This window comes from Elephantulus edwardii, unplaced genomic scaffold, assembly GCF_000299155.1.
Source record: "Elephantulus edwardii isolate Elephantulus edwardi_28Jun2011 unplaced genomic scaffold, EleEdw1.0 scaffold00080, whole genome shotgun sequence".
NCBI lineage: Eukaryota > Metazoa > Chordata > Mammalia > Macroscelidea > Macroscelididae > Elephantulus > Elephantulus edwardii.
In genome coordinates, this window is record NW_006399830.1 from 5,172,698 (window position 1) to 5,200,120 (window position 27,423).

The window sequence follows — 27,423 nt, forward strand, 5'->3', positions numbered from 1 at the left end:
TGTTTGCTCTCACACTGACTTCTGTTGGAGATGACACTCTTGTTCTTATTCTAGGAATTTGAAGATAACTTTGATGATGAGATTGATTTCACCCCACCAGCAGAAGACACCCCCTCTGTTCAGTCCCCAGCAGAAGTTTTCACACTTTCAGTACCAAACATTTCACTACCAGCTCCGTCCCAATTCCAGCCTTCTGTAGGTAAGACAAGGGGCCCTGGTGGCACTGTAAGCTATGCATTGGTCTGATAACCAAAAGGTCGGTGGTTCAGACTCGCCCGCAGCTCCAAGGGAGATCAATGAGTCAGCCTCCTTCCAAAGAGTACTGTCTTGGAAAGCCTGTGAAGGCAGTTTCTGCTCTGCCCTGTGGGATCACTGTGAGTCGCACCTCACTTACTGGTAGAGGGTGGGTAAGACCTGGCCATTCTTAATGGTGTAGCTTTCCGAGTTGTTTTGTTTTGAAGACTGAGAATGGAGCTTGCTATTAATCATGAAATCCTGAATTACCCGTCTCCTCCTCTGCTCATTCATTTTCTTCCCTCTGTACCCCGGCCCGGCTGTGTGCTAGGAGTCAGATCCTGCCTGCATGAGCCAGGTCTCTTCCTTTCTGACCTGGGGTCTGATGTAAGAAGAAAACTGGCCTCCCAGAATCATCGAAGTGGGACAGTGCCAGCTCCGTTTCAGTAGTGTAAAATGGAAACACTGACTGTCCATTAATATATAACTTGTGAAATCATGGTAAATCCATATGATGAAATAGTATGGAGGCCGGGTGCATAGTGGATTAAGCACTGGGCTGATGGCCAGTGAGGCAGCTAACAAAACACAAAACTGTTTTTAAAAAAGTTCAAGAGTGAGTTTGAGATGGGTGTCTGTTGTCCAAGTCAGCTGTTGAAGAGAGCAGAGGAATAAGGCCTGGTGATGGTATCAGGCGGCTCTCTGTCCTGCAGGGTTGCTGTGGGTCACAGTGGGTTGGTTTGGTGTTTGGTGGGAAGAGTAGTTAGGTTAAAGATGGACACTGCAAAGTGAAAAAAATCAAGAGTGGGTGCTTGTTGAAACCACTGTCAGTTTTAAAACTTGAATTTATTTTGACATTATTTGAAGGAAAATTTGTGTATCTTTATGTACATGGTATTAGCATTAAATTTAGGTGAGTGTATTGTATATGTTTTGTATTTTATTATTTTAAACTTTTTATTGTGATTTGAGTGAAAGCTTATAGTGTAGATCCAACTACTTGTAGCACTTTGTTTCATGACATTGGTTGCAATCGCTTCCAGTCATCTTTGGGCCCTTTGCTTCCCCCACCACCCCCAGCTGTGGCTGTGGGCACGCTGCCCCATGACCCTGTGTGGCTGCTTGTTCTCGTCCTGCTAGAGGTGTTCACCTCTCAGAGCTCCCAGTGTGTGGTTGAACATTGAGCCACAGGGTTGATTTCAGCTCCAGGCTCAGAGTGGCTCAGGGCTGTATCTTGGGGGTTTAGACTTACTGCTTTGATCTGGTGGGACTGGCATTTCTCTGTCTCTTTCCTACAGAAGGTTTGAAGTCTCAAGTTGCACGCCACAGTCTAAACTATATCCAGGAGATTGGAAGTGGCTGGTTTGGAAAGGTAAGTAGTGTTTTTCTATCCTGTTTTCACCAGACTGTTTAGAATGTAAAGCTGGTTGTGCATTGCGTCGTGTGACACGGCAGAGCCTGGCAGGACCCTGTCGTTCTCATGGGCTTCGCCTCTGCTCCCTGCATGGCAGCATGAGCGACAGCCTTCCCGGGTGTCATTTTCTGTGTATAGAGACTGCTCTGTCTGCATAAGAGCAGTTAGAGGGGAAAGGACCAGGAGCCTTAGGAGTTGTCATCTTCCTCAAGATAAGTTGGGAAGTCCTGGTGGTACCTGTGAGGTCGGTGGCCTGAATCCCCCAGCTCCTCGGGAGGGGCGGGAGATAGGCTGTCTCCTTTTGCAGAGGTTTAACAGCCTTGGAAGCCTGGGGTTTTGTGTTGGTGGTGGAGTGGGAGGTCTGATGGCACTGTGAGCTAAGCATTGAGTGGTCAGCTGGTCTGACTCAGCAGGTGCCCATGGGAAGATGATTCTGTCTGCTGCCGTGCAGGTTTCTGCCTCGGGAAGGGCCCCGTGGGGCAGTTCTGCTTCATATGACGGGGTTGCTTGGAGTCAGAATAGCCTTGACCGTAGAGGGTTGGGTTAGATACGGGTGCGTGGTGCGGTACAACACTTCTACACTCACTGCCGACTAAAAGATTGGTGGTTCAGACCCGTTCACTGGCTCCCTGAGAGAAAAGCCTGGGCTCTGCTCCTATAAAGAACGTGGTTTTCAGGTGCCATTGAGTCAGTCAGCTCCCAGCGACGCTGTGTACAACAGGATAAGTCACTGCCTGGTCCTCACCGGCCTCGTGATCACATAAAGATCACAGCCTGGAAGACCCGAGGGCAGTCTGCTGTCATGGGTCGCTGCGAGTCCCAGATGGACTCAGTGGCACTTACCGGCAGTAACAAGCTAAGTCATTTGTTCGTTTTCTGCCACTTTATCCTCCCGTCCTTCCCCCCACTTCCGTTTATGACACTTAAGCCACATTAGTGCTTCAGCTAATGGAGACCTCTGGGAAGGGCTGTTCCAAACGGTGTTTCTCACAGCCGTCAGCTCCGTGGGAACAGCGCTTTGCTCATCTTCTTACCGCAGATTGTTTGGAGGACGTCGCGCCTCTGACGGGCCTCTCCACAGCATGGCAGTCGTTGGCCACAGAGGGTTTCCCACTGAGTAGCCGTTGCATCATTCGCAGAGTGCTCAGGACGGGAAGTTCTGTTTGCTCTGTAGTCAGCCATCCGATGCTCTGCGTCTTCCCCTTCCTGAGTTAACTGTCAAGCCTGTGTCTTTGCTCGTGTCCAAGCTCCATTAGTTGCCTAATGTCCTAAGCCATTTAGCAAAGCCTGCTGTGAAGTAGACAGTGCTCTTGGTGCGAGGCGCACGGCGTGGGAGAGGGTGGGTAACAGTCTGGCCCGTGTGGAGCTCTGGGGGTCGGCCGTGAGCGGGATAGGGGTCGCCACACTTACGCCCCAGGCCAGTGGAGGCATCAGGTGCAGGTAGTTGAGGAGGAGGCGGGCGCAGCACTGCCAGAGGATCCGCACGCCGAGATGAACTCGAATTTCTCTCGGGCTGAGGGAGGGGAGGAAGAAAGCCGTGACTCAGGCTGACGGTTAAAGGGCTGCTTTGGCTGTTGTGGAAGGTGTTGGTTCAAAAGTACAGGTACACCTCGTTTAACTGCACTGGGATTTACTGTGCTGTTTAGACTTCCCTTCTTACAAACTGGAGGTTTGTGGAACCGTGCATCGAACACGTCTCTGAAGCTGTTTTCCTACAGTGTGAGCCCACTCTGTATCTCTGCCACGTTTTGGTCATTCTTGCAGTATTTCACACATTTTCATAGTGCTGTCGCTTACTTAATAGTCGGGAGTGAAGAAATCCCTGTCTTGTTGTCGGGGGAGGGGGGGAAGCAGGAACCAGAGTGTCATGTGACCTGCGATGTTCTGACCGGAACCCACAGCATCGCTGAGCTTTGCCTGCGTGTTAGTCCTAGGGCTTCCTGAGCAAGTTCCGCAAAGGACAAAGCTGCTGGTGGCTGGAGAGGCGCAGGTAAGCGTGTGCTGCTACCTGGACGCTTGCTCTTTGGAACCCTGTCCATGGCTCCATGGAAAGAGGACTCAGTGGTCTGTTTGCGTAGATTATGGCCTAGAACATGATACGCTTTGTCATGTGGAGTCACAGGACTGACCACTGGCACCCCAACGACCCAAAACCCAAACCCCTGCCACCGAGTGCCATCTCAAATCCTCAGCCCCTCCCTCAGGTTTCCAAGGATGTAGAATCTGTATAGGAAGAGACTGGCCGTCTGTGGAGCAGCTAGTGCATTCATACCGCCAGCCTTTTGGTCAGGAGACTCACACCCAAGGAACGGTAGGCAACCAAAGTCCTTTCCAGTGACAGGGAAACTCTTCCATGCCTCCTGTAGTTTCTAGGGTCACCAGCAATCCTGGATGTTTAGACCCATCACTCCAGTCGCTGCCTATGTCTCCATTCTCTCTGTACTTCTCAGACACCCTTCAGACCCACCCAGTTCCACTCTGATCTTAACCTGATGCCTCATTCCCAAATAAGATCACATACGCATCTTGTGAGTAGTGAGTTCTCGGGAGGGTCGGTGTGAGTCAGAATAGACCCAGCAGCAGTGAGGATGTTTTTTCTTTCTTAATTCAACTTAGTACAGAGACTGCTGCAGGGCAGGCTAGCAGGGACCTGGTGAGAAACGGTGGGACCTAGGGGAGATTTTGAGATTAGAACCTGGAGCTTTAAAATGGGTTAGCACTGAGTCCACAGGAGCGGGTAGCTGAGGGTGACTGTCTTTGCCCTGAAGATCTGGATAAATGGTTGCTGTCAGCAGAGTGGGTAGAGAGTCCAGGAGAGCAGCCTTCCGGAGGAAATTGGGAGTTTTCTTTGGGATCTGTAAGGTTGGAGGTTGGTTACTCGACATCTAAATGGGACTAGCAAGAAAGCAGCTGTGCCTGCACATCTAGAGTCCAGGGGAGGGATTCAGATTGGAGACGGAAATGTGGGAGATCATCATGCGTGTATGGTGTTTACAGCTACACGAGAGGTAGATCAGACACCAAAAGGCGAGAAGCGAGGAGGTACAGGGGTTGAACTCTGAGGCTCTGCGGCACTGAGAGGCTAGCACAGTCAGATGAACCAGAAAGGAAGCTTTGTTAGGAGGATCATCCCGTGATAAGAACGACCTAGGACAGAGGTGTGTTCTGAACACCGGAGGAAGAAGGAGTTCTAAGGAGAGTAATTGTGTTGAAATACTCCCAGCCCATGTGAGTACCGTAGAAGGGGAGGAGGACCCCTAGTGAGGTGGCCAGAAGCTCCTGAGGATCAGGTCCCCCAGCACAGCCATGGAAGTTGACCTCAGGAGCAGAGAGAGTTTTTCTCTTGACATGGAAGCAAAAATCGGGGTTCTGGATATAGTCCAGGTGCATTGGGTGGCACGAAGATGAGGAATTTCACACAGAGTGTAGGTGGTAACGTCCTCCCTGCTTGTGCTGGTGTCTGCTGGGTAATTGGATGTCAGCAGCATTGGGGTCAGGAGTGATGGTATAATGAAAGGAGTATTATGTCTTCATCAGCTGGGAATAGAAGTGGACGCTCGTGGATTTGGACCCAGCATGGAATGTTGAAGTAAGTGAGCTGGAGCCTAAGGGACTCATAGATAGAAAAGAAGTCAAAATACAAAAAAATATTGGGCATACTATGATTTTGGTAGTGATAAAAGTAAAGGATCCCTCGTTGGCACAATGGTTAAGTGCTTGGCTGCTGACCAATGACTCCACAGGAGAAAAGAGCTGGCGATCTGTTTCTGTAAAGACTACAGCCTAGGAAGGCCTATTGGACATTTATTCTGCTCTGTCTGGAAGGGTCACTGAGTCTGAATTGTTAGATGGGAGTTGGTTTGGTTTTGAGCTTTAAGACCTGTGGCATGGTGGTGATGGAGTGACATCCCACCCACAAGGATTTAGGTTTAAGCCTTTGGGTATTGTTGCTAAGCTAGAGTTGCAGAAAAAATGATCAGAAGTGAGGCTAAAGTAACCAAGAGGTCAAAGTCAGGGTGCTGAATGAATTCAACATCCAGGTGTTCAAATGTTGAACACAGCATGAGACCAGGGCGGTGAGGAGAGAGGAACCACATCCCAGGTTTTGAATAGCGTGCTGATACTCATCCCTGTCTGTGAACTGATAGCCTTGTGGTTGGTACGCTCATTATATCTACATGAGCTGATCATTGCGAACGAAGAATGAGACCTGATTATGTTGGCGTTTCTTCGTGTGTTCGGCATATTTTAACTTTCTTCTATTCCTTATGAGCACATTAAGCTGTCTTCAAGTTCTTACTCTTTTTCCAGGGAATTTCTCAGTCTTTTTTTCCCCCCCTCCATTTCTCAATCTTAATATTTTAAGAAATTTAAAAAAATATTTTAGCAACAGTGAATGAATGGAAATCCAAAATTTCTGTAAACGTTAATTAGAATGAATAAAATAAAAATAAAATTAAAATATTTTCAAAAAATGGGATTTAAAAAAAATTTTGATCAGTCTTCAAATACAACCACTGACCATTTTATCGCAAGGATAATTTTGGAATGCCTTGCACTCTTTATATCTCACTTAATAGTACCTTGTTCTTACATGAAAGAGACAGCTCATGCTCAACAGCTCATCCTTACTCTTGCTGTGAATTCAAGAATACTTTTTGTATTTTGACTCCAGTTTTGGTTCAAGATGAAGGCCTGGTACCTTAGGAATGCTGTGATGCTTCAGAGTTACACTGTAATGATACCATACAATGGCTGTTTGCCAGGTTTTTGTAATGAGAACAAATTACAAAACTCAGCTAGTTTGAGGAGCACTGGGATTATGTCTGATCGGATATTCTTCTGTAATGACATTTTCCCTTTTCATGAATGTATCATACATTTTTAAATTGAACAGAAATGTTTATAACATATATGAGTGCTATAAATAGCTAAAGACTTATTGAAAATTACTCCTTTTCTAAAGGAAAGTATTTGCGTTTCCCCAATCTTTTTGTGAGGAAGGGTGTAAAATCAGAGAAGGCTGTATATTTGCTTTGATTTTATCTTCCTGTCTTTAATTTCTTGAAGAGAGGAATCTATCTTGCTATGGACAGAGCAACTTGAACACGTGTGTTTTGCTCTTTTAGGTGCTCCTTGGAGAAATTTACACCGGCACGAGCGTGGCTCGAGTGATAGTGAAGGAGTTAAAGGCCAGCGCCAGCCCGAAGGAGCAAGACACTTTTTTGAAGAATGGAGAACCTTACTAGTAAGTCAACCCTGATACATGTTCTGAAAATACATCTGTGGTCTGTTGGCACTCAAACATTTAAAACCACATGAGGGTGTTCACTTGTAAAGCACGTACTTGACACCAGAATCTCATAACATTATACCCAAAGGCCCAGGCTCGGTGAAAAAAATCATTCCAAGAACCAGAAGCATTTGAGTGAGAGAGACAAGCAGCTGGTGCCGACCTCAAGCTGGCAGGTGCTCGCGTTACCTGCGAGGACTTCCGAGCAGCCACAGTGACGACCCTGGGGTCAACGGTCACACATACACAGTCAACTAGGGGGAAAAGTAAGTAGATGACAGAAGGATTTTGGAGGTGAAGAATACAGGAAACAAAATAAAAACTCAGTGGATATGCTCAGTAGTAGAATGTAGAGGACAGATGAAAAAATTGTGAGCTTGAAGAAAAAAACATTAGAAGATTGAACAACAGAGGAAAAAAATCTACCTGAAAGAGTTTGTCATGTGTCTGTCTCTACCCTTGAGGCCGTGGGACACCAACACAGGATGTGCCGTCTGTAGGTTCAGAGTCTCTGAAGGAGAGGAGATAAAAGATGATTAAAGGAGATTAAAAAAGCATTTAAAGAAAGAATTACTGGAAATGTTTCAAATTTGAAAAAGCTCTATTTCTGTTTCAAGAACTTGAGTGATGATCAAACAAGATAAACCAGTCCAGCTAATCTGGCCCTGGTGGGCTAGTGGTAAGAAGCTGTACTGCAAACCCAAAGACAGATGGTTCAAATCCACCAGCTGCTCTGCAGGAGAAGGATGGGCGATTTACTGTCTCTGGAAACCTGCTGGAGGGTCTCCCATGGGTCAGTTCTGACTTGATGGTGGTGATGGTAGTCGCTTGTGACTCATAGTGAATCTTTGTACAGTAGCCCTGAAACCTGCTCTGTCCTGTGCCAACTTTACTATCTCTGACACACCTACCCTTATTACCCTAGTCGCAGAATCAGTCCATCTCATCAGTGGTCTTCCTCTCTTTCTCCGTCCCTCCATGCTTCCAAGCATGATATCCCTCTCTAAGGACTGGTCCCTCCTTGCAACATGCCCAAAATGTGTTAGATGAAGCCTCAGAATCCTTGCCTTCAAGGAGCATCCTGTCTTCCACCCTCTCTAGGATGAATCTCTTTGTTGTCCTGGCAGTCCATGGTATATTCAGCACTCTTCTCCAGCACCAAAACTCAGAGGCATCAATTCTCTATCACCTCTAGTCATTATCCAGCTTTCTGATGCATAGCAAGCCAATTGCGAAGACTACGGCGAGGATCAGTTTCCCCTTAGTATCCAGACTGACATCGGTTGCTCTTCAGTACTCTGGAGAGGTCCCTGACAGACAACTTTACTAATGCAACAATCCATGTCATTGAGCTCTGGTGGCCTAATGGTAACAGACTGGACTACAATCCCAGAAGCACATGGTTCAAATCCACCAGCTGCTTCGAGGGAAAAGGATGGCCATTCTCCTCCCATGTGATTGATTACTTCTGAAAATCTGCTGGAGGGTCAGCTATGAGTCAGTGCCAGCTTAATGGCACACAGCAACAATCCATATCAAGACACACACTAGATTTGAAAACAGTAGGAAAGAAATGACTTCTTACCCATAGAGGAAAAAGTTTAAATGACGGGAAAATTCTTGTCAGAAACCTCAGAGACCAGAGGACGTGTTTTTTTTCAAGTGCTGGAAATAAAGAACTGTGAATCCAGAATACTGTATCCATTGAAAATATCTTTCAGGAATGAAGAGACAGTGAAGACATTTTCAGAGGAAGATAAACTAAGATGACTTGTTACCAGCAGGCCTATGGAACCACCTTACCTCTGTAACTTGATTTGTGCCACTATTAGAACCTCTACTCAGAATATTATTGCTTTTCAATTTTTGACTCATGCACTTTTAACTTGTTAGTTAAATTTGTATCTTCTAGGCTGCAACACTTCCATGATACATCTTCAAGGATATGAACATGTACGGCTAAGCACAATTGATAACAGTGAATCTAAATTCCAAAATCAATCTCCATAATAGTGTATGTGTTTCCTACTGCCAAGGGGGCCCTTTGGAGTAGTGAGAGAAGACATTCACCCTGAAACCCACAGCGTCCCTTTTCAGCAGGAAGTAGCTAAGAGAATACGCCATCCCCTTTTCCTTATGAATCAGGGTGAAGTCTCTCTCAGGGAGGAGTGATAGGGAATGGCAAGGGACACACTGACAAAGGAGATTAATCAGAACTGGCTTTGACAAGCACTGTGGCAACTGGACAATTAAAACAGACATTGGGGGGGGAAAGAAGAACGAGCTGGGGATGAGGGTGGAGAAAACAGTGCAACAATGAATGAATGAAAACCCAAAATCTCTGTAAATGTTCATTAAAACTAATAAAATTTAATAAAAAAAAAGAAAAAGTCACTAAGGAACGTTCTCTAAGCAAAGAGGAAATCATAAAAGAAGGAATCTGGGAAAATTAAGATGAAAAGAACAATGTGAAACTGGATAAATGTAATAGACTTTCCTTTTGCTATTTTCCAAATCACCTTTGGTAACTTAAGCACACACCTTAATGTAGATTTCAAAGGATGCAGAGGAAATACAGGGGGGATGTCACGAATGAGAGAGGGTAAAGAAACTGAAAGAAGGGTAAAATTTCTGGATTCCACCTGAATTGGTAAAATGTTGACCACAGCAGACTGTGAAAAACCATGTATAGATTATGTAATGCCTGGAGCAACCACTAAGAAATGTATCCATAGTGATCCTCTCAAGAACATTGTAGGTAAATGAAATGACATTCCAAAAATGTTCTTGGAACACACAGGAAGGCAGGATCCAAGATAGCAGGGGGGCATCCAGCAATAAAAAATGAAATGGCAGCCTTAAGCCCTCAGCATATCAATAATTAGTCAAATGTAAATGGCTTATATACACCGATTAAGACAGAGCTGACAATATCCTGACTGTAAATACAAGATTCAAGAAATAACCAAGCTTTCAACCATGTGAGCCTGAGTTGGATAGAACTTACAAGAAAGAAACCCCTTTATAGTTTGGGACTTATGTGCTTGTTTCTCAAGAGTTGATGAACAGTCACCAGGAATGAGAAGTAAACTGTGCTAATTCACAAGACCTAATTGACATTTATAGAACACTCAGCCCAACAGCTGTAGAATATACATTCTTTTCAAGCATTCCATGTGTCATACACCAAAACAGACCATATTCTGTGCCATAAAATTGAAGGCCACATGTGGTATTTTGCCTTCATTCTGGGACAGTCAATCTAAAAATTAACAGCAGACAGGAAATGAAAAAAATCTCCAAACATTTGGGAACTGAATAACACACTGCTCAGGAGTCTATGTTCCAAGGAGGAGTTCTCAAGGGAAGTTAAATCAGTGCTTTCAAATGAATGCAACAAAAACATAGCATAATAAAATTGTGGAATGCGGGATTTGTAACTTAAAAAAGAGGGAAAATCTCAAATCAGTCGTCTAAATTCATAAAGAACTTAGGAGAAGATGAGCAAAGCAAGTGGAAAAGGGTCAGTACTAGACAGCAGAAGTCAATGAACTTGATTGAGAACAGAACCAGTAGGTAAAACAAAGGACACAAAAACCTGGCTCTTTGAGAAGATCCATAAAGCTGACAAATCTCCAGCAAGATTGACAAAGAATGAGGGAGAGAAAGACATGCCCTGCCATCCCTGCAGGCGGCAGGAGGGTAATAAAGTGATGGCAAGGGTTGGATCACCAGAGAGCTAACTTGCTAAGTGTAGAGATGGACTCAGTACCTTTTTGCATGTGTGGGATAGTTGAACAATGTGCACATCAGTTGAGTGTCTTTTTAATGTGACTTTTCTAGCATTATGAATATTAACATTTGGGCCACTGTGGAAACCGTTCTACTAGCTTGCTTCCTGATGAACTGTACCGGCTTTTCTTTCTCCAGTGTTCTTCAGCACCCAAATATTCTTCAGTGTGTTGGACAGTGTGTAGAAGCAATTCCCTATCTTCTGGTATTTGAGTTCTGTGACCTGGTAAGTTTTTTATAGCAGTTCATGTTTAAGCCTTTGAAAGGTGCGATACTCAGCTTTTGTTTTGTGTTTTTCACGTGATATTTAATGTAGTTTTGGTGAAAATTGACACAGCAAGTACGTTCCCATTGGACAATTTATACCTGAACTGGTCAGTGACATAATTTATGTTTTTTATTGTGTTCTGCTTATTCCAGCTCCACTCCTCTGTCAGAGGAACTGTCTCTTCCCCCTTCTCTTATGCTGACTTTTGACTCATGCACATGTTTCTCTTAGTAGAGCACTGATCTCATGGTAATGTCCCTCTGATTTTCTGCTAATGGTGAGGTCATCATTGTTTTGGTTCAAGGCTTAAAGAGTTCGTGGTGACCTTCCCTCAGAGTCCTCTGGGTTCAGGAAGTCCCATTAGTCTGGCTTTTTCAAGAATCTGAGTTTCTCCAACCAAGTCTGTCTGCGGTGGTCTGGACACATCACTTCGTGGTGACAACCAGAATTCAGGTGTTTGTGACAGAGTGAGATGCTGAACAAGGCACAGCTTTTGTTTCAGACGCCCAGTTGAAGACTGTGTGATATGGTCATGTGTAGCATGGTAACTGACCCCTGATGTCGTCTTGTATATTCCTTGGATATCACCAGCCTTTATGTATCACGTGTCTCCACACAGACTCCTGAACTAGTAATTGCTCACATTTTATATATGATTAAAATAAGACTCCAGGAGATTAAGAAAATGTGGAACCAAGTGTATGGCCCAGCCAGAGCTTGGATGTCGTTTTCCCTTCCTGGCAGCTTGTGGAAGTGTGGTCTTAACTATGACTTGTTATGGATCTGCACATTTGATTCCAGTTCTTAATGACTCCTTGTGACGTGCAGAACTGCTCCATAAGATTTTCTTGGCTATAATCTATGGCCTAGTGGTAAGGAGCTGCCCTGCAATCCCAGAGGCACACTGTTTGAATCCACCAGTTGCTCCATGGAAGAAGGATGAGCAGTTTCCTACCATTTGATTTACAGCCTCTGAAAACCTGCTGGAGGTTCAGCTGTGGGTTGGTTCTGACTCAACAGCACAACACAGCAGCCCTTATGGAAATAGCCTCCCTCATCATTCTCCCACAGAACACTTGGTGGATATGAACCATTGACCTTTTGACTGACAGCTGTGCATTTAAGCACTGCACCTCAAGGCTCCTTCTGAGATCAGTACTGTGTCTGAAGGAGCTAGTGAAGTGGCTTTGCCCGGCTCTGGCGGCAGCCTGGAGCTCTGTGGGAGATGGTAAACAGAAGAAAGAGAAAGGCTTGCCTTCATCTCTCAGTCTACCCACACCTGAGCAGCTGTTGGATTTTCCATATATTTTGCTGTTGTCAGGTGCCATTGAGTCTCCTTCCCTTCAAGCTCCTGCTGGGTTTAGATGCCACCCTTTTGTGCAGCCAGCAGACACTTAACCATTGCACCCCTGGGGTCCCTAACCACAGCGAGGCATTTGAAACACCTTCTCACTGGTGGAACTCAAGAATCTCTATGGGTTACTCATAGACTTTTACGATAGCAAATTTCACATTTCTATTTTTAAAGAATTAAATGATTCCCTTTCTGTTGATGTACTTAGCATATTACTACTGAGATTTACAGTTGTGTTTTCTGTACAGTTCTTATTAATAGCCACTTCTCTGATAAATCCCTGTGAACATCGTTTCCTCCATGCAAAGAATTTTAAATTGTTGCCAAGTGTTTTTAAAGTTCAGTTTTAGTATATCACTATAATTTTAAAAATGGTGATGAGATGTTCATTAAATTAGGAATTGGGTTGATTTTTTTGCTCTGTCTGTGGTGTTCGGAACATTAAAAGCTTCTGGTTAGAAAAGCAGAACTGTACTAGTTAAGTGTCAAGATAGTTCTGATAACTTTTCTAGCTGAGAAAATAGTGGGAAAAGAGAGCAGTCTATTTTGTGCATTTTTATATCACTCTTAAGTGTGATTTTTCTTCTTATTGTAATTGATAGTTATAGGATGTTGATTTCTTTTCCAGCTCATAGCGATAGCATATGTCAAACCCTTTGAGTTGATTCCAGCCACCTTTGTAGGCAGAAGAGGACAGCCCTAGGGCTTTCCACAGTTGTACATCGTGACAGGAGCAGACCACCTTTTCTTTCTCCTTTAAGAATGGCTGCTGGCCTCAGCTCTTGAACTACAGTTAGCAGCCAACCACTTACACTCTCCACCGCCAGGCTCCCATGTATAAAGTAGAAACGCCCTGTGAGGCTTTTTGGAGCAGAGCCCCAAGTTTCCCCACAGCAGAGCGGTGGGTGCCTTCAAATGGACAACCTTCCACGTAGCAGCCTACTAGTACTTCATTGTTGGATCACCAGGGCTTCTTATTCTGCTTGGTAGAGTGGGGAGTGTCAAAGAAAAGTTGGTAAACTTGATGCATTTGATAGCTTTCATTGGATTATGTTGTAGTAACACCCAGAATCTCAGGAACTTAAAGAGTGAGAGTCTCAGTTCCCACTCATCTTACATGTTAGCTGTGGGTCACTTGCAGCTCTATTATGGATATATTCCTGTATATTGTTATGCAGTTAACAACTGTATCATGCATTTTCGTAAGACATAGAAACCTCCTTGTGTATTAACTTTGTGCATGTTATGTATGTGGATGCGTTTTATAAGTGAAAATACTGTACACGCCACTTTGAGTACAGGGTCGCCTGTAGGAGAGACGTGCTGTTCTACGGTCTGACTGTAACCGAGTCGTGTTCTTGGGAAGAGGGAGAAGGGCAGTGGTTCAGCCATACAGAAATCCTGGCGTGCTTGTGAAATGGGACATGGATTTGCCTATGCAATCAGGTGGCCAAACCCAACATCAGGGAGACTCTGCAGGTCCCTTGGCGAGGGTGGGGTGGCACCCTCTCAATGAGGGCAGTGGGAGCAGTGCTAGCCTGTGTTTCTCTGCAGCATCTTTCCTCATTGCCCACATGCATGCCACTTTAGTTCAGTGACTGGAGACACCTCTGCCACGGGGATATATCTTAGGAACTAACAGCCTGCTGCCATCTGTTGTTCTTCATGCCGGAGTTTACGGACAGGGCTTCATGTGACTAGACTGGCTGACACTTACACCTGTGGGAAATGGTTTTACTCCCCGTGGCACTGACTGCGAGAGGCAGGCAACGTTTGGCTCAGTGGATTTTCCTTTGTTTTGGTCCCTACAGTGTGCCTTTGTTTTGCTCACCCTTTGCATCGATGTCATTGAGTGTCTTCCTCTTTTCTGCTGACCCTCTGCTTACCAAGCCTGCTGTCCCTGTCCAGGAGCTCGTCCTCCCTGATACCGTGTCCAGAGTACATTGGACAGAATCTTGCCTTCTGTTTCTTCTTCTGGCTGTTTACTGATTTGTTTCCTATCCTTTGCCACCATCAGCATCACAGCTTCATTTCCCCTCTGCACTGTCTGGCCTTCATGTGGGTAGGAGGTGAATTTCTCCCATGGCCTGTATCTGGCACACCCTCGCCGCCAAAGTGGCTTCTGTACTGCTTAGACCTTGTTTGCAGCACACTCGCTGGTTGCAGCATATAATTTGGTCTGGACTGCTGCTGCCTTGGGCATCCTGTGAATCCAAGTTAGATGAAATCCTTGGAAACATTGGTGTTTTCTGTGTTTATTGTGATGTTGCTTATTGGTCTAATCGTGGAGTTCATGTTTTCTTAATGAAGAAGTGTAATCTCCACTGCAGGCAGAGGAATTAAGTTTATCAGTAAACGCGGCAACTCTTTGATGTCAGCGAGGTTGTTCCTTCTGTGTGTCACCAGTCAGGAGTCTTCCTCCAACTCTGGAACCACACTCTTCAGTTATCCAGGGAGTAAGGTGATTGGCTTAGAATGCAGGAAAAGGACAGTGAAAGGACATCATTGTGATGCACAGTTTTCCTTATTATAGCCCCTTGTCTTATTCAGATGACTGCCTCTTGTTCTGTGTACCACATGGATACGACAAATGTTGGGAATTCCCGTTTTTCACAACATTCCATAGCTCACAAAATGAAATTCTTTTGCATAGTCAATATGAGATAGAGAAACATCTTTCTGGTATAAATAATATACCAGAATAAGTCATAATAGTAAATATAGGGAAACAACTTACAGCCAAGATGCATCTGATGTTAGCAGTCATATCGTTCATTCCATGCCCTCTCCTGGACCCTGCTTGAATTTCTGGCAGGCCCTGTTGGTGAATTAATTGTTGCATCCATTTTTTCATTGTCTACAATGAAAGGACAGTGTGGTGGGTAGGAATGAACTCTGTCCTTGTCCTCATGAGGCCGCGGCCTGTCAGGCAAGCAGACAGTGGTCTAGAAAGGGATACACATGCACCCTTTGCAGTGGCAATCACCCAAGAAGGTGACATCTTAGCAGGGGCTCGCCTGATTCATTCTCTTAATGTCCAGTGTTTACCACCAGTCAGTGCTCCACACTGTGATTAGGTCCCGGCCGACCTCTCCCCATGCTCCCCACCTGCTGACTGAAAGCTCCGTGGTGTGGACCCACCAGTCACCATCCGGAGAAAAGTGAGCCATTGGCCTCGTAAAGACGTCCATACAGCCTTGGAAACCCTGCACAGGGGGCTCTGTCCTGTGGGGTCACTGTGACTCAGAATCATCTCGCTGGTGGCCTTGGGGCCTGGTTTTCTCTGCTGTCTTCATTTTCTCTTCCATCATGGCAGATGCTTATTGATTGCACCCTGGGGGTCCAAGGACAAACTGAGTTCTGACTGGGGTCTGATAGTCTTGATGCATGTTACACTTAACTGCTTCAAATTATACTTATGTAAATGATTGTAACATGAAAACCATTTTAAATGAGTCTAACTTTGCATGACCAGTTTGCCAGGTCATTCTGGAGCTGATAGAACATTTGGGAAGGGGAAAAGACCCAACTATATGCTTCAAAAAGGAGTGTCTTTGTGTGATAGATGTCCACACCGACTTCCCTTTGTCTAGGCATTTAGGCGGGCCCTGGGCTCCTGCTGTTGATTATACACAACAAGCGACCAGAACAGAAACAGCAGGACTCCTCACCGCAGGCTGGGTCTGTGAGACCGACCCTGAGGCAGTGGTGATTCCCACACCCCACACGATTCTGCAGCCATTCCTCCCTTTTTCTTGGACTGTATTGGCCTCGCTCGGGGAGTCTTTCAGTTGGTTTTTCTTTCTGGATGGTGAAGGACTGCAGGTGCTCCGCTAAGTGTCCTCTCCTGCTCGAGCTTGGGAAATGGGCAGCTAAACCTAAAACCCACTGCCCTCCAGTTGATTCTGACTCAGGGCCTTCTGTCCGGTTCCCAAGCCTTCCGTCCTCACAGGGACATCTGCGTCTCTCCAGGGAGTGGCTGCTGGATGGATGGGAGTCCTCACTTTTCACTTAGCAGCCCAGGGCTCCTTAGCTTAGCTTTGCTGTGAGCGTAATTTGTTCTGTTTTAGTCTTTTTTTTTAGAAAATTGTCTATTGTTTGTGGAAGTAGTAATTTAACCTACTTTACAATAAAACATGAGAAACATAGGCAAATATGCAGTCCGAATAACATGGAGAATGTGCAGTAGGAGTGACCAGGAGACTGTCAGGTGGCTCCTTTCCCGGAAACAACCCCAGTGTTGACAATATTCTAGAATACTTTTTGCATCTTTCTTACCATACAGATAGCATTTTTATGCTAATAAGTGCATATTAACTCAGCCTTCTTCTGATGAAAATTGTCTCCATCACTTTTAGATCTCCTCCTTGGATGCATAGTATTCAAGTAAGGGGGCTGTTCAGGTCAGGTCTGTCAGCTTACTTGACTTTGGCTTTGGTACTGTGAGGTGAAGAATATGTATGCCGCCCTCTGGAATTGATCGCTCCTTTGTTTCTCTGATGTTGCTTTTTGGGACATTTGTGAGGAATTTTGTTTTGTTGATACAGAGGTAGAGCTCCCTATCAGAGATCTTCATCACTGAGTACATCACATTGTCTTTGATTTTTAGCAAGTAGAATTTTGCCGTCTGTACATCCCGGATGCCCCTTCAAATGCAGGGTGATGGTACTTTGCCTCACATGCTCCGGTTGTTGAGTCATGCGGGCCAGTCCCTGGAGAAGGGGAGACATCGTGCTTGGTACAGTCAGAAGGTCATCGACGAAAAGACCCACCACGAGGTACATTAGTGCAGTGGCCGTGAGGATGGTGCTGGCCAGCGAAGGGTGTCCTTGTGTTGTTGGAGGGTAACTACAGTGAGACTGACTCGACAGCACCTGGCCACAGAGAACCAACAAATGAGACTCCTTGAAATTCCCGTTTTATGGTGCCTTTTGAACCCCGTCGGGACACTGTTTCCTCTGAAGATTGGACATCTGGGAAAGCCCTCACCCGATGTTTTCGTTTGCAGTCCCCGGCTAATCTTGGTGTGCTGTCTGTTGGTCAGCTGACTCATCGAGACCTGCAGGGCCTTATGGTGGTGTTTTCTCTGAGGAGTGTGTGTATGGGGTCGTTGTTCACCGTACTGGCCTGTCTGTTGTTTGGCTCATGGGGTGAGTTTTGTTCCAGATTTGAAGGCTGACTAAGGACCACAGTGCAGTGTCTGTGGACCAGCACAAGACTGTGATCTTTTGGGGAACAGGCCCCGATGATTACATTGATCAGCAGTTTAAACAGAACCCCACTGCTGATTTTTGCATGCTTCTATTTCAGATGGTCTGGGAAGAGCCCCCTTTGGAAGAGTGACAGTCAGTATGTGGCATGGCCAGTCTGTGTCAGACTGGAGGCCATTGAGCACCCCTCCCTCTTAATGAGAAGTAAGAGGGCACGTTGGTCTCTTTCCTGCTGATTCCATCTGACCTCTAGAAGACGTCAAAGGGACAGTTCTGCTGCGAGAACTGGGGTAATGGCAGAAACCACGAGACAGGAGCAGGCAGGGGGCCTGTGAGCCCGCAGGAACACTTGTGTGCATGCACAGACCACAGGCAGAGCCCCGGACACACCAGGCTCACCTGGGCCCTTCAGCATTGCCCCCCTGTGCCCAGAGTTAGGGCAGCCAGAGCAGGTGACACAATCCAGACGCAGAACCTGGTCCCTGGGTGAGGTTCAAAGGACAGGGCAGACATGGCCACCCTTGGGGCAGTAAGCCGCCCAGGGTAGGGGGAAGGGATTGGCCAAGCACTGCTGGGCGAGTGTCAGCCTGTCAGTCACCATGGTGATAACATCTTCCAGGCTGAAAAGAGACTATTTGCTCACTACCAAAGCATTCCTTATGAAATGGAATTGCAACCCTTGTGGAAAAACTTCATTCTTGCAAGTTTTCTTGAAGTCCACAGACACGGGTCCGAATGAGTCTGGTGGCTGGGCCAGGGCTGCCACAGGCTTGTGTCTGGTGACGGCAGTGTTCAGGGAGCAGGCTGGGAGGTTAATGTGGGAAGTATGGCGGGTGCAGTAGGAGATGGACTGCTCTCAGTGGGTTTGCTGTTGGTTCAGGGTCACTCATTCAGCAAGGACCTGTCAAGTGCAAAGACCTGAGCAGGGCTGAGGGATTTAGAGTCCTAAGGCCCAGCTCTGCCTTTAGAGCCAGGCTGGCCTGTCTCCAGGCATTCATTCTCCTGCTGACTAGTTTATTGCCCTGGAAAATTACTGAAACTCTTTAAGCCTAAGTTTAAACCTCTGTAAAATGGGGATAGTCCTGTCTGTCACTGCTAGAGGCACACCTGACTGCTAAGATAGATGGTGAAATGTCAGTTACTGAGCATGTGAGCGGCTTGTAAATGGTAATCATTCTTATTGATGTTTGATTTTAACATTAATTGATAGTATTAATTATCAAAGATTTGAGTACTGTGTATAATAAAAAAACCCACATCTGATGCTGGTGAGTCACTCTCACCTTAGGGAACCCTGCAGGGCAGAGTAGAGCTGACCTGTGGGGTTTCATAACCGTGAATCTTTACAGAAGTAGGCTGCCTCATTGTCCTCCTGTGGAGCTGCTGGTGGGTTTGAACTGCCAGCCTCTTGGTTAACAGCCAAGCTCTTACCCACTGTACCACCCGAGCATCTTGAGTGCTGATGTTCTGAAGCCGACCCACTGCCATTGAGTTGATTCTGATCCTGGTTACCACAGGACAGGGTATAACTGCTCTGGGAGGTGCCAAGGCTGTGCATCTCTTCCTGACGCCAATGGCCCCATCTTTCTTCCACAGAAGAGTTAGACAGTGGAGTCTAACTGCCAACTTTTTTGGGAGCTGGCCAATCCTTAACCCACCGTGCCACTTGGTCTTGGCAAATAAATAATGGGTGTAGGTGTCTAGACATCCTAACTAAGTGATGGGAGAGCATGTCACAAGAGACATGCATCTGATCTGAGAGCTGAAATGTGGAGGGGTGGGGAGAGTGGAGCAACCCTGAACTGCCTGCCCCCGTGGGAAGCAAGTGAGGTGGGAAGGGCCAGGAGAAACGCCATGCCGAGGTGGAGAGAATGTCATTCAATGGCGACAGCATGCACTTTGCTCACTTCATCTTCTCAGGAGGCACCACTGGTTTCTTCTAGTCCTGAGGGCAGACTTGCAGTGGAATGATGAAGGAAGCTGCCTGGGATTCAGGGGAGAGCCAGGAGGTGGGCTCAGATGGAAGCAGGGATGTGGATGGGGTCAGAGGAGACCTGCTGGATTTCCTGAGGGATGCTTGAGCAGTAGGAGAGAGCAGAGAGATCTTGAAGGGATGGCGATTAGGAATGTACAGACGTGAACACGAGCAGTCCAGGGCTTAGTGAAAGAGAAGTTGATGAGCCAGGGCACAGGGGATGGACCACTCGAGTCAAAGTAAAGAGACAGTCAGCAAAGAGCTGGTCAGAGGGACGTGTGGCAGGTCATGGTGACCAGGGACGTTGGCCATGGAGTTTGTGCTTGATTTTGTCAGCTAGGCGCCAGGCAGCATTTCTTTGTCGTATGTGCTCTTGAACCTGTGTGTTCATTGCTATCTAGTCATCCTCACGGTGACAGAGGACCAGTAGAGCTGTCCTGTAGGCTTTTCAAAGCTGTAAATCTTTACAGGATCAGAAAGCCTCATCTATTCCCAGGAAGCAGCTGGTGGACCTGGACAGCCTTGGAGCCACTGATGGACCCTCCAGCACAGTGTTTTCATAATGGCAAATTTTCTGAAAATATTTGACATAAATGACTGCGTCACTTTTCTGTTACAAAATGGTGGTTGCAATTTTCCTTGGTATTGAGATGAATTCACTGTGCTCAGTGCCCTGTGAGTGAAGCAGTCATTGTCATTTATATGGGGATTTGGGGGAGGTCCTGGAATGAAATCAGTCAGGAATGCGTTCCCAGCCTGGGTGGTGGCTGAGGTCTACATACAGCGCTTTGCTGCCACCTAGTGCGGAGATGTTTGTTCTTCTGCAGAGTTTTGGGAAAGCGGGTGCGAAATTTTCAGCTTAGAGGACACCAGTTTCATTTCACTAGCCCAGAGGAAGTTACGCCGCAAACCTAAAGGCAGCTGGTTGGAACCCACCAGCGACTTCGGGGAAGGAAGATGGACACTTTCCTCCCACACGATTTAAACCTGTGAAAACCCTCTGGAGAGTCAACTACGAGTCGGTTCTGACTTGATGGCAGTGAGGGAGGTTTTAGTTCAGAACTTACGGATATTCTTGCTGGTTTTTTAAAAAACACTTGTCACGCTAACCTGTCAACTACTACACATCATCACAGCACAGCCATTTTCTCAGTTTGCGTCTGTCTGTCTGGAGCAGAATCAGTCTTTAATATTTGCCTTGTCTAGTGTGATATCCCCCCCCCCCAGAAACAAGAATGTCTGTGCCACTCTGGTTTACAGAAACATCACGGACATTCAGTTGCTTCTCTGTGGTCCTGGAAAGAGAAGCCCTGGCGGTGCAGTGGGTTCCATATTGGGCAGCTAGCCAAACTGTTGTCATTCTGAACTCAGTGGCCTCTCTTGGGGAGGAAGATGGGCGTAGCTTCTGTTAAGATTTCCAGCCTTGGAAACAGTCTGTCGTAGGAGGTTGTTGAGACTCAGAGTGGACTTGATGGCAGTGCCTGTGCTTTTGTTGCTGTTTTGAGGGGTGGTCATGTAAGTCCCTGAAGGCTTTTATTCGTAGTTGTAAAATTCAAGAGAGCTCTGAGGACCTTTCTAGAATGCAGAGGTGACCCTCAGCCCATAAAGTCTTCTGCAGGAGAAAGGCCATCAGTTGCCATCGTTGATCTTAATTCCTCATTCCCCAGTTAAAGGAATCCTGGCCTAGATTGTGCAGGTTTTACCTTTCACAGTAGAGGGAGCCCCTTTCGTTTCACTGAGCTAGAAACATGAGCTTTGACCTTCTTGGGTAAAACCCTCTTCCCCTTACCACGTTGTGTTTTCTGCTGAAGCCTCGGGTTTGGGATGTCAGAAAGAGAAGATACTGTGAGAACAGTGAGTACTAATGAATGCACTTTAGATAATATTGAAAAATAACTACACCCTCACTTGTAAGGAGCCTTTACTTTGCCAGCCGCAGCTACTGTTTGTTTTGAAAACTGGCCAGAGCGAGCACAGCATAATCAGGCTTCCTGTGAGAGTCATTTTTTTCCCTTAAGTGGATATTGTTGTAAAGGGTTAGGCAAATGGATTTGAGTTGCCATTTCATTGGTAATGTAAATACACTTAAGCTGTTTGTTTTCATATTTCATTTCCATATGGGCTATCTTAGGAAAATCCCATTAACCTGTAGATCTTAAGTATTTTGTTAAAATTGTTCTCTTAATTTAATTAGCATAAAAATCATCATTAATTCTTAGCACTCTTGTGCCAGAAGAAGTCCAGCCTAGAAGGGAATTGGGAAGGACAGGTGCAAAGGATTGTGTCTCCCACCCCTCCCCAGACTTTTAAAAAGCATTTTAAGTTTAACGAAACAGAAAGGGCAGAGTTCCCTGTGTGCCTCTCCCCACTAAACACGGTGCCCCATGTTGACATCTTGCATTCCTGAGGTCCACTTGCCCAGGAGATGAAGTAATCCGTCATTAACCAAGCACCACGGTTTTCAGGCGGGCTTCTCTGTGTGTTGTTTAGCCTGTGTTGTTTGTGTTAAACCCGTACGCAAAGCCCTGTGTCCACCATTCCAGCACTGGACAGAACAGCTTCACTGCCCTGAAGACCACCTGGATCTCAACAAGTGAGGGGCTTAGTCTCACACACTGGTACTTTGAGCATGTTCTCAGCAGGGCCCAGTCTCTGGAGAAAGGGTATCATGCCTGCTAACGTGGAGGTCACTGAAAGAGGACACGTCTCTCGGTGTTGGTGATGCAGGTTGAAAGTGGCTGCCAAGCGAGCTCGCACTTGGTGAGGGGCGTGAGGACTGGTGCACAGCCAGACTCCTGTACGGGCTGTGAGTTGCATTGACTCAGTGGCATGTGCAACAACAGCGAAAATGCCCTCTGCCCCATCCTGCCAGCCTTGTCTCCCTCTCTGGGGACCCTGGCAACCACTCATCTTTTCACTGTCTCTCTAGTTTCACCTTCTTTTGAAAGTGTAAGTAGTTGGAAGAGGAGTTCTGGTAGCCCAGTGGTAAGAAGCTACACTGCAATTCCAAAGGCACATGGTTCAAATTCATTAGCTGCTTCAAGAGAACAGGATGGACAGTCTCCTCCTGAGCAGTTTATTGCCTCTGAAAACTTGCTAGACGGTCAGCTATAAGTTGGTTCCAACTTGACAACACACAACAACAGCATAGTTAGAACCATACAATACATAGCCTTTTCAGTCCGCCTCCTTTCACTGAGCAATGAGCATTTACTGTTCACGTTCTTTCATGACTTGATGGCTTTTTAAAAAAAACTGAATAATACTCCGTGGTGTCGTGTACTGTAGTTTGTATGTGCACCTGTGCCTCTGATTCTTGGTTGCTTCACATTTACGTTTAAGGGGACTTGGATAAAGCTGCAGTAGACACCTGTAGGAGGGTTTTCCTGTGACCTTACGTTTCTGTCTCCTTTGGGTAAATAACCCAGCATCCCAGTGTCAGACTCTGCAGCTTTCTGAGACACTGCCAGCCAGGCTTGCAGACTGACTGCACCGTCCACATGCGTCCCACCAGCAGTGGACGGCCGATGCCCTCACTCGCATTTGATGAGGTCAGTCTTTCGGATTCTCGTGTACAGGATGGAACTTCTCTGTAAGCAGGGCACTCACAGGCCCGATTAGACCTGCCTACCAATTTGCCTAGCACAGTTTGACTTAATCCCACATCAAAGGTGGGAGAAGCCCATCTGAGATTGATGCTGGGGATTTAGCAGGTCAACGCAGTTAAGCCCATGCACATTTTGCTTACTGCAGGCTGTTCTTTCACCCCAGGGCATGCAGCGTAGCTCATGGTGGTTTTAACTTGGAGTTCTCTAGTTACATACGTTGAATATCTTTCATATGTTCATCCACCATCTGTGTGCTGTCTGTGTTGGGTGTCTCTTCATAGCTTTTGTCTATCTTGCATGCATTTGGGTGGTTGTTTTTCTTACTTTTGAGTCTTGAAGTTGTTTAGTTTGAATACAAGACCTTTATCCGGTAGGAAAGGGAAATGTATGAGAGTGAGGAGAGGCGGACACGGTTGACCCTTGAACAAGGCAGGGGCTTAGGGATTGCCAGCCTCCCCCACAGTTGAAAGTCCAGTTACAACTTAATGTCGATGCTTGACCTCCGTGGATCTGAACTGTGAGGGCTCAGGTATTGCTCATACCCACTTACAAGGCTGTGTGGTGTAGATGACCATCACATGGAGTTTTAAGCAAATACTTGCAATACTTGAGCTAACAACTCTTGCAACAGGGAAAAAAAATCTGCATGTAAGTGGGGTCGTGCACCTCAAAGCCGTGTTGTTCGAGGACCAAAGGTGGGAGGTAGGGAGTGTGTGTGGAGCTGTCTGCTTCCCTTGGAGTGGATTTTCATTCCAGTGGGAGCAGGTGGCTAGAGATGTCAGCTGGTGTACATGGTGTCTGGGGAAGTTGGTGAGCAGTGGTGTGACTGACCTGCTTTGGTAGCCTACTGGCAAGAAATTGCGCTGCAGTCCCGAAGGCATGTGGTTCGAGGTCACCAGCTGCTCCTCAGGATGGGCAGTCTCCTACTGTGTGATTAATTGCCTTTGAAAACCCACTGGAGGGTTGGTTCCAACTCTGGGGTACACAACAACAGTAACAGAAACTGTGCAGTCACTTAGCCCACTTCCTGAATTGAATGTCTTGACAGTTAAGCCCAAGATTACAAACCCAACCAACCTATCAAGGCCCTTGGGGGCAGCCCCATAGGATCGTAGAATGGCCCCACGGGGTTCCCAAGGCTGTGCTCTTACAAACTGATGATCACCCCTCTTCCTAAATTGAGGGGTGTGGATTCCAGCTGACCTTTCGGTTAGCAGCCCAAGGCTTAATCCCCAGTGTAAACGGAAAAGTAGCCTCGCAGCTCCTCTGTTTCTTAGCTCTGTGGTAAATTCCCCCCCTCGGCCTCTAGCTGTAAGACTTTGCTGGGTGGGAGAATGATTTGCAGTAACCTGTGTCAAACCCCCCAATGCCTCGCACACACTGCTCAGACTTGCCCTGGTGGGGCAGCAGCTGTACCGAAGGATGCGTCGGCCTGCTTTTTGGCAAGATGCATGGCCTTGGAAACCCTGGGGGGTGCTCCTGCTGTCCTCGAGTTGCTGTGAGCTGGCATGGACTCCAAGGCAGTGGCTTTTGTTTGGCTTTTGATTATAGAAAGCTTTCATTTAGAGAGCTAAGTATCAAAAAATACTTAATCATGTGATTTGGCAGAATACAGATTTATCTCCTCAAAAGCTTTTTTTACTCCCCAAGATAGAGATAGAGTAAACCCACAAGCTGTGCAGGCCTCAAAAGTCATGAAGTGAGGCGGGGACCGGGAGAAGTCAGACCCGAGTGCGTGGGGCCTTTCCCCGTGCGTATCTGAAGGGGCTTAAGTACTGAGCTGCTGGCAAAAAAGTTGATGTTTACACGCACCAGCTGCTCAGCGGGAGAAAGTGGGGCAGTCTGTGGGCCGATGCTCTGTCCTGTGGGGTATCTGAGTCGGAATTGACTCGACGACGTTGCCTGTGATGGGTACTGGGTGCCCCAGTGGAATTTGCCCCTTTTCCTTCTCATTCTGCTACCCTCTGAGTAAGCTTCTTGTTAACTTTGTCACTTTTTCTAGAATGTTCTTTTTCACTGGGGTCTCTGGGTACCAGCAAGCCAGGGAAAGTTTCTCGGAACTCCAGACATCATTGCCCACACTGAGGACATGTTTCTCACACTTTTCCCGCTTTGTCTTTCTCTCGCGTTCCACACTCATCAGGATAAATGGTTGTGGACTGTGTTTCCCCAAATCCCCCAGAGGTCGAGTTGTTGTTGTTGTTGTTGTTGTTACGTGCCGTCGAGGTAGAGTTAGTGATCCCAATTTTCTTCCTCATTTCATCTCTTCCTGACTTAGAGCTCTCCATCCTTCTACACAACCTGCCGGGCTGGTCTCTAGCTCACAGCCCTGTGCTCACTAACAGTCGTGAAGATTGGATCCCCTAAAGGGTCGGTCTCTAACTCATGGCCCTGTGGTCACTAACAGCCATGCAGAATGCGCCCCCTGCAGGGCCGCTCTCTAACTCCTGGCCCTGTGGTCGCTAACAGCAGCAGTGCAAAGGTGGAGTGGGCTCCAGTTGGGTTTCTTTTATTCTGTTTTCTTTTTTTAAAATTCTTGGCCAGCTCTGGTGGCCTAGTGGCAAGAAGCTGCAACTACAGTCTCAGAGGTGCACGGTTCAAATCCACCAGATGCTCTGCTGGAGAAGGAAGAACAATCTCCTCCTGTACCAGTCAGATCTGATTTGACGGTACACACAAAAAATAATGAAATAAAATAAATTTTTAAAATTCTTATACCTGAGCAGTTAGTTTTCCATTCAACCATTCATACACATTTTGTTTTATGTCACTAATTACAACACCCACATTATAAATACATCCTTCCTGCTTCCCCCCTGTGATTCTGGTTTTCATTCATCTTTCTCTCCTTCCCTTCCTGCCTCTCATATTTTCTCTGTGGGCAAATACTGCCCTCTCGTTCTTGTGTGATTCGTCGTTAAAGTGTGTGTTCCCCTCTAGCGTCATTATTCACCTTACAAGCATGTAGGCCAGAAGTTGGCCACAGGGCTTGAACGGTTTGACAGATGCTTATATGGGAGTGTTTCTATGAGAAAAAGGTTAACCTTAGAATGGCCCTGAGAGGGTGGCCTTCTAGACCCCTGACACCTCTGGTTGGGATTACTCCTGAGTCCAGGTCTCGTCCTTTGCCTCAGGTCAGTACACTGTGATGAGTCGTTGTCTTGCTCTGTGTTGAGGAAGGTGTGCACTTTGGTCCCTGACTCCCACTGGAGTCCTGGCGTGCCACTCACCGATGCTCCTCTTTGCAGGGCGACCTGAAAGCGTACCTGCGCAACGAGCAGGATCAGGTGCGTGGGGACTCGCAGACGATGCTGCTGCAGAGGTTGGCGTGTGAGGTCGCCGCAGCGCTGGCCGCCATGCACAAGCTCCACTTCCTGCACAGGTGAGTGCGGCAGGGCGTGTGTGTGTGTGTGTGTGTGTCTCCCTGGCTCTGTCTGTCTGTTTATGAACGCAGAGCCGCCCTGGACCTTCCCATGCTGCAGTAAGGGTCGGCCTGGGTTTCTTAGAAGGAGCCCTGGTAACTAAGGCACTGGGCTGCGGCTCAGACTCACCGCACAGGAGAAAGGGGAGGCCGGCAGCTCCCATGAAGGTGCTTCCATGAGCCCCGGGACCCCATCCGCCTTCCTGTGCGTGCTGCGGGCTTGGCAGTAGCTGCCGTGCACTTGATGGAGAACACTGGGTGTTCTGGTTTTAAGGTTCATGGAAATAAGCACAAGGGAGTACGGGGTCTCCAGGCAGCCTTCTCAAGGTCTAGACTTCCCCACAGCCTGGAAGCTCTTTCCAGGAATCCACATTTGTGCATCCCCAGAGTTGGGGAAGCAGCCCTCGCTCGTATTGTGTTGTCTTTCTCTCCTAACATTCATTTTATTGTAGTAGAGATACACGTAGGAGCACGTCTGCCACCCCAGCTGTCTGTGTTTATGCATGCACAGTTCACTCGCATCACACGCTTCAACCTGTTCTTAAACCCTTGTAATACCCTGGTGGTGCAGTGGTTAAAACACTCGGCTCCTAACTAAAAGGTCGGTGGTTGCACTGGGGACTCGGGGGGAGGTGGAGCAGTCCGTTTTTATAAATGTTACAGCTCTGGAATCTCTGGGATTTTCTAAATAGTAAGGGGAAGGCCCTCTATGAGGTGGATTGATTCAGTGACCGGGATAATTGAGATGGGAGTTTCAGAGGCAGTGCGATTGGCACAGGACAGAGAGGAGTTTAGGGCTGTTGTACATAAGGTCACTATGAGTCGCAGGCAACTCAACAGCACATAACAACAAC

The 27,423-nt window shown here is 46.9% G+C and overlaps 1 protein-coding gene across 1 annotated transcript in view; it reads left to right on the forward strand.

Moving 5' to 3' along the window:
* Positions 1-27,423, forward strand: part of LMTK2 (lemur tyrosine kinase 2) — an 88,604-nt gene that overhangs the window by 32,762 nt on the left and 28,419 nt on the right. The window contains exons 3-7 of the mRNA XM_006889631.1: positions 55-199; positions 1,533-1,606; positions 6,778-6,896; positions 10,872-10,959; positions 26,397-26,530. Coding sequence (XP_006889693.1) covers positions 55-199; positions 1,533-1,606; positions 6,778-6,896; positions 10,872-10,959; positions 26,397-26,530 — 560 coding nt within the window. The remainder of the gene's footprint in view (positions 1-54; positions 200-1,532; positions 1,607-6,777; positions 6,897-10,871; positions 10,960-26,396; positions 26,531-27,423) is intronic.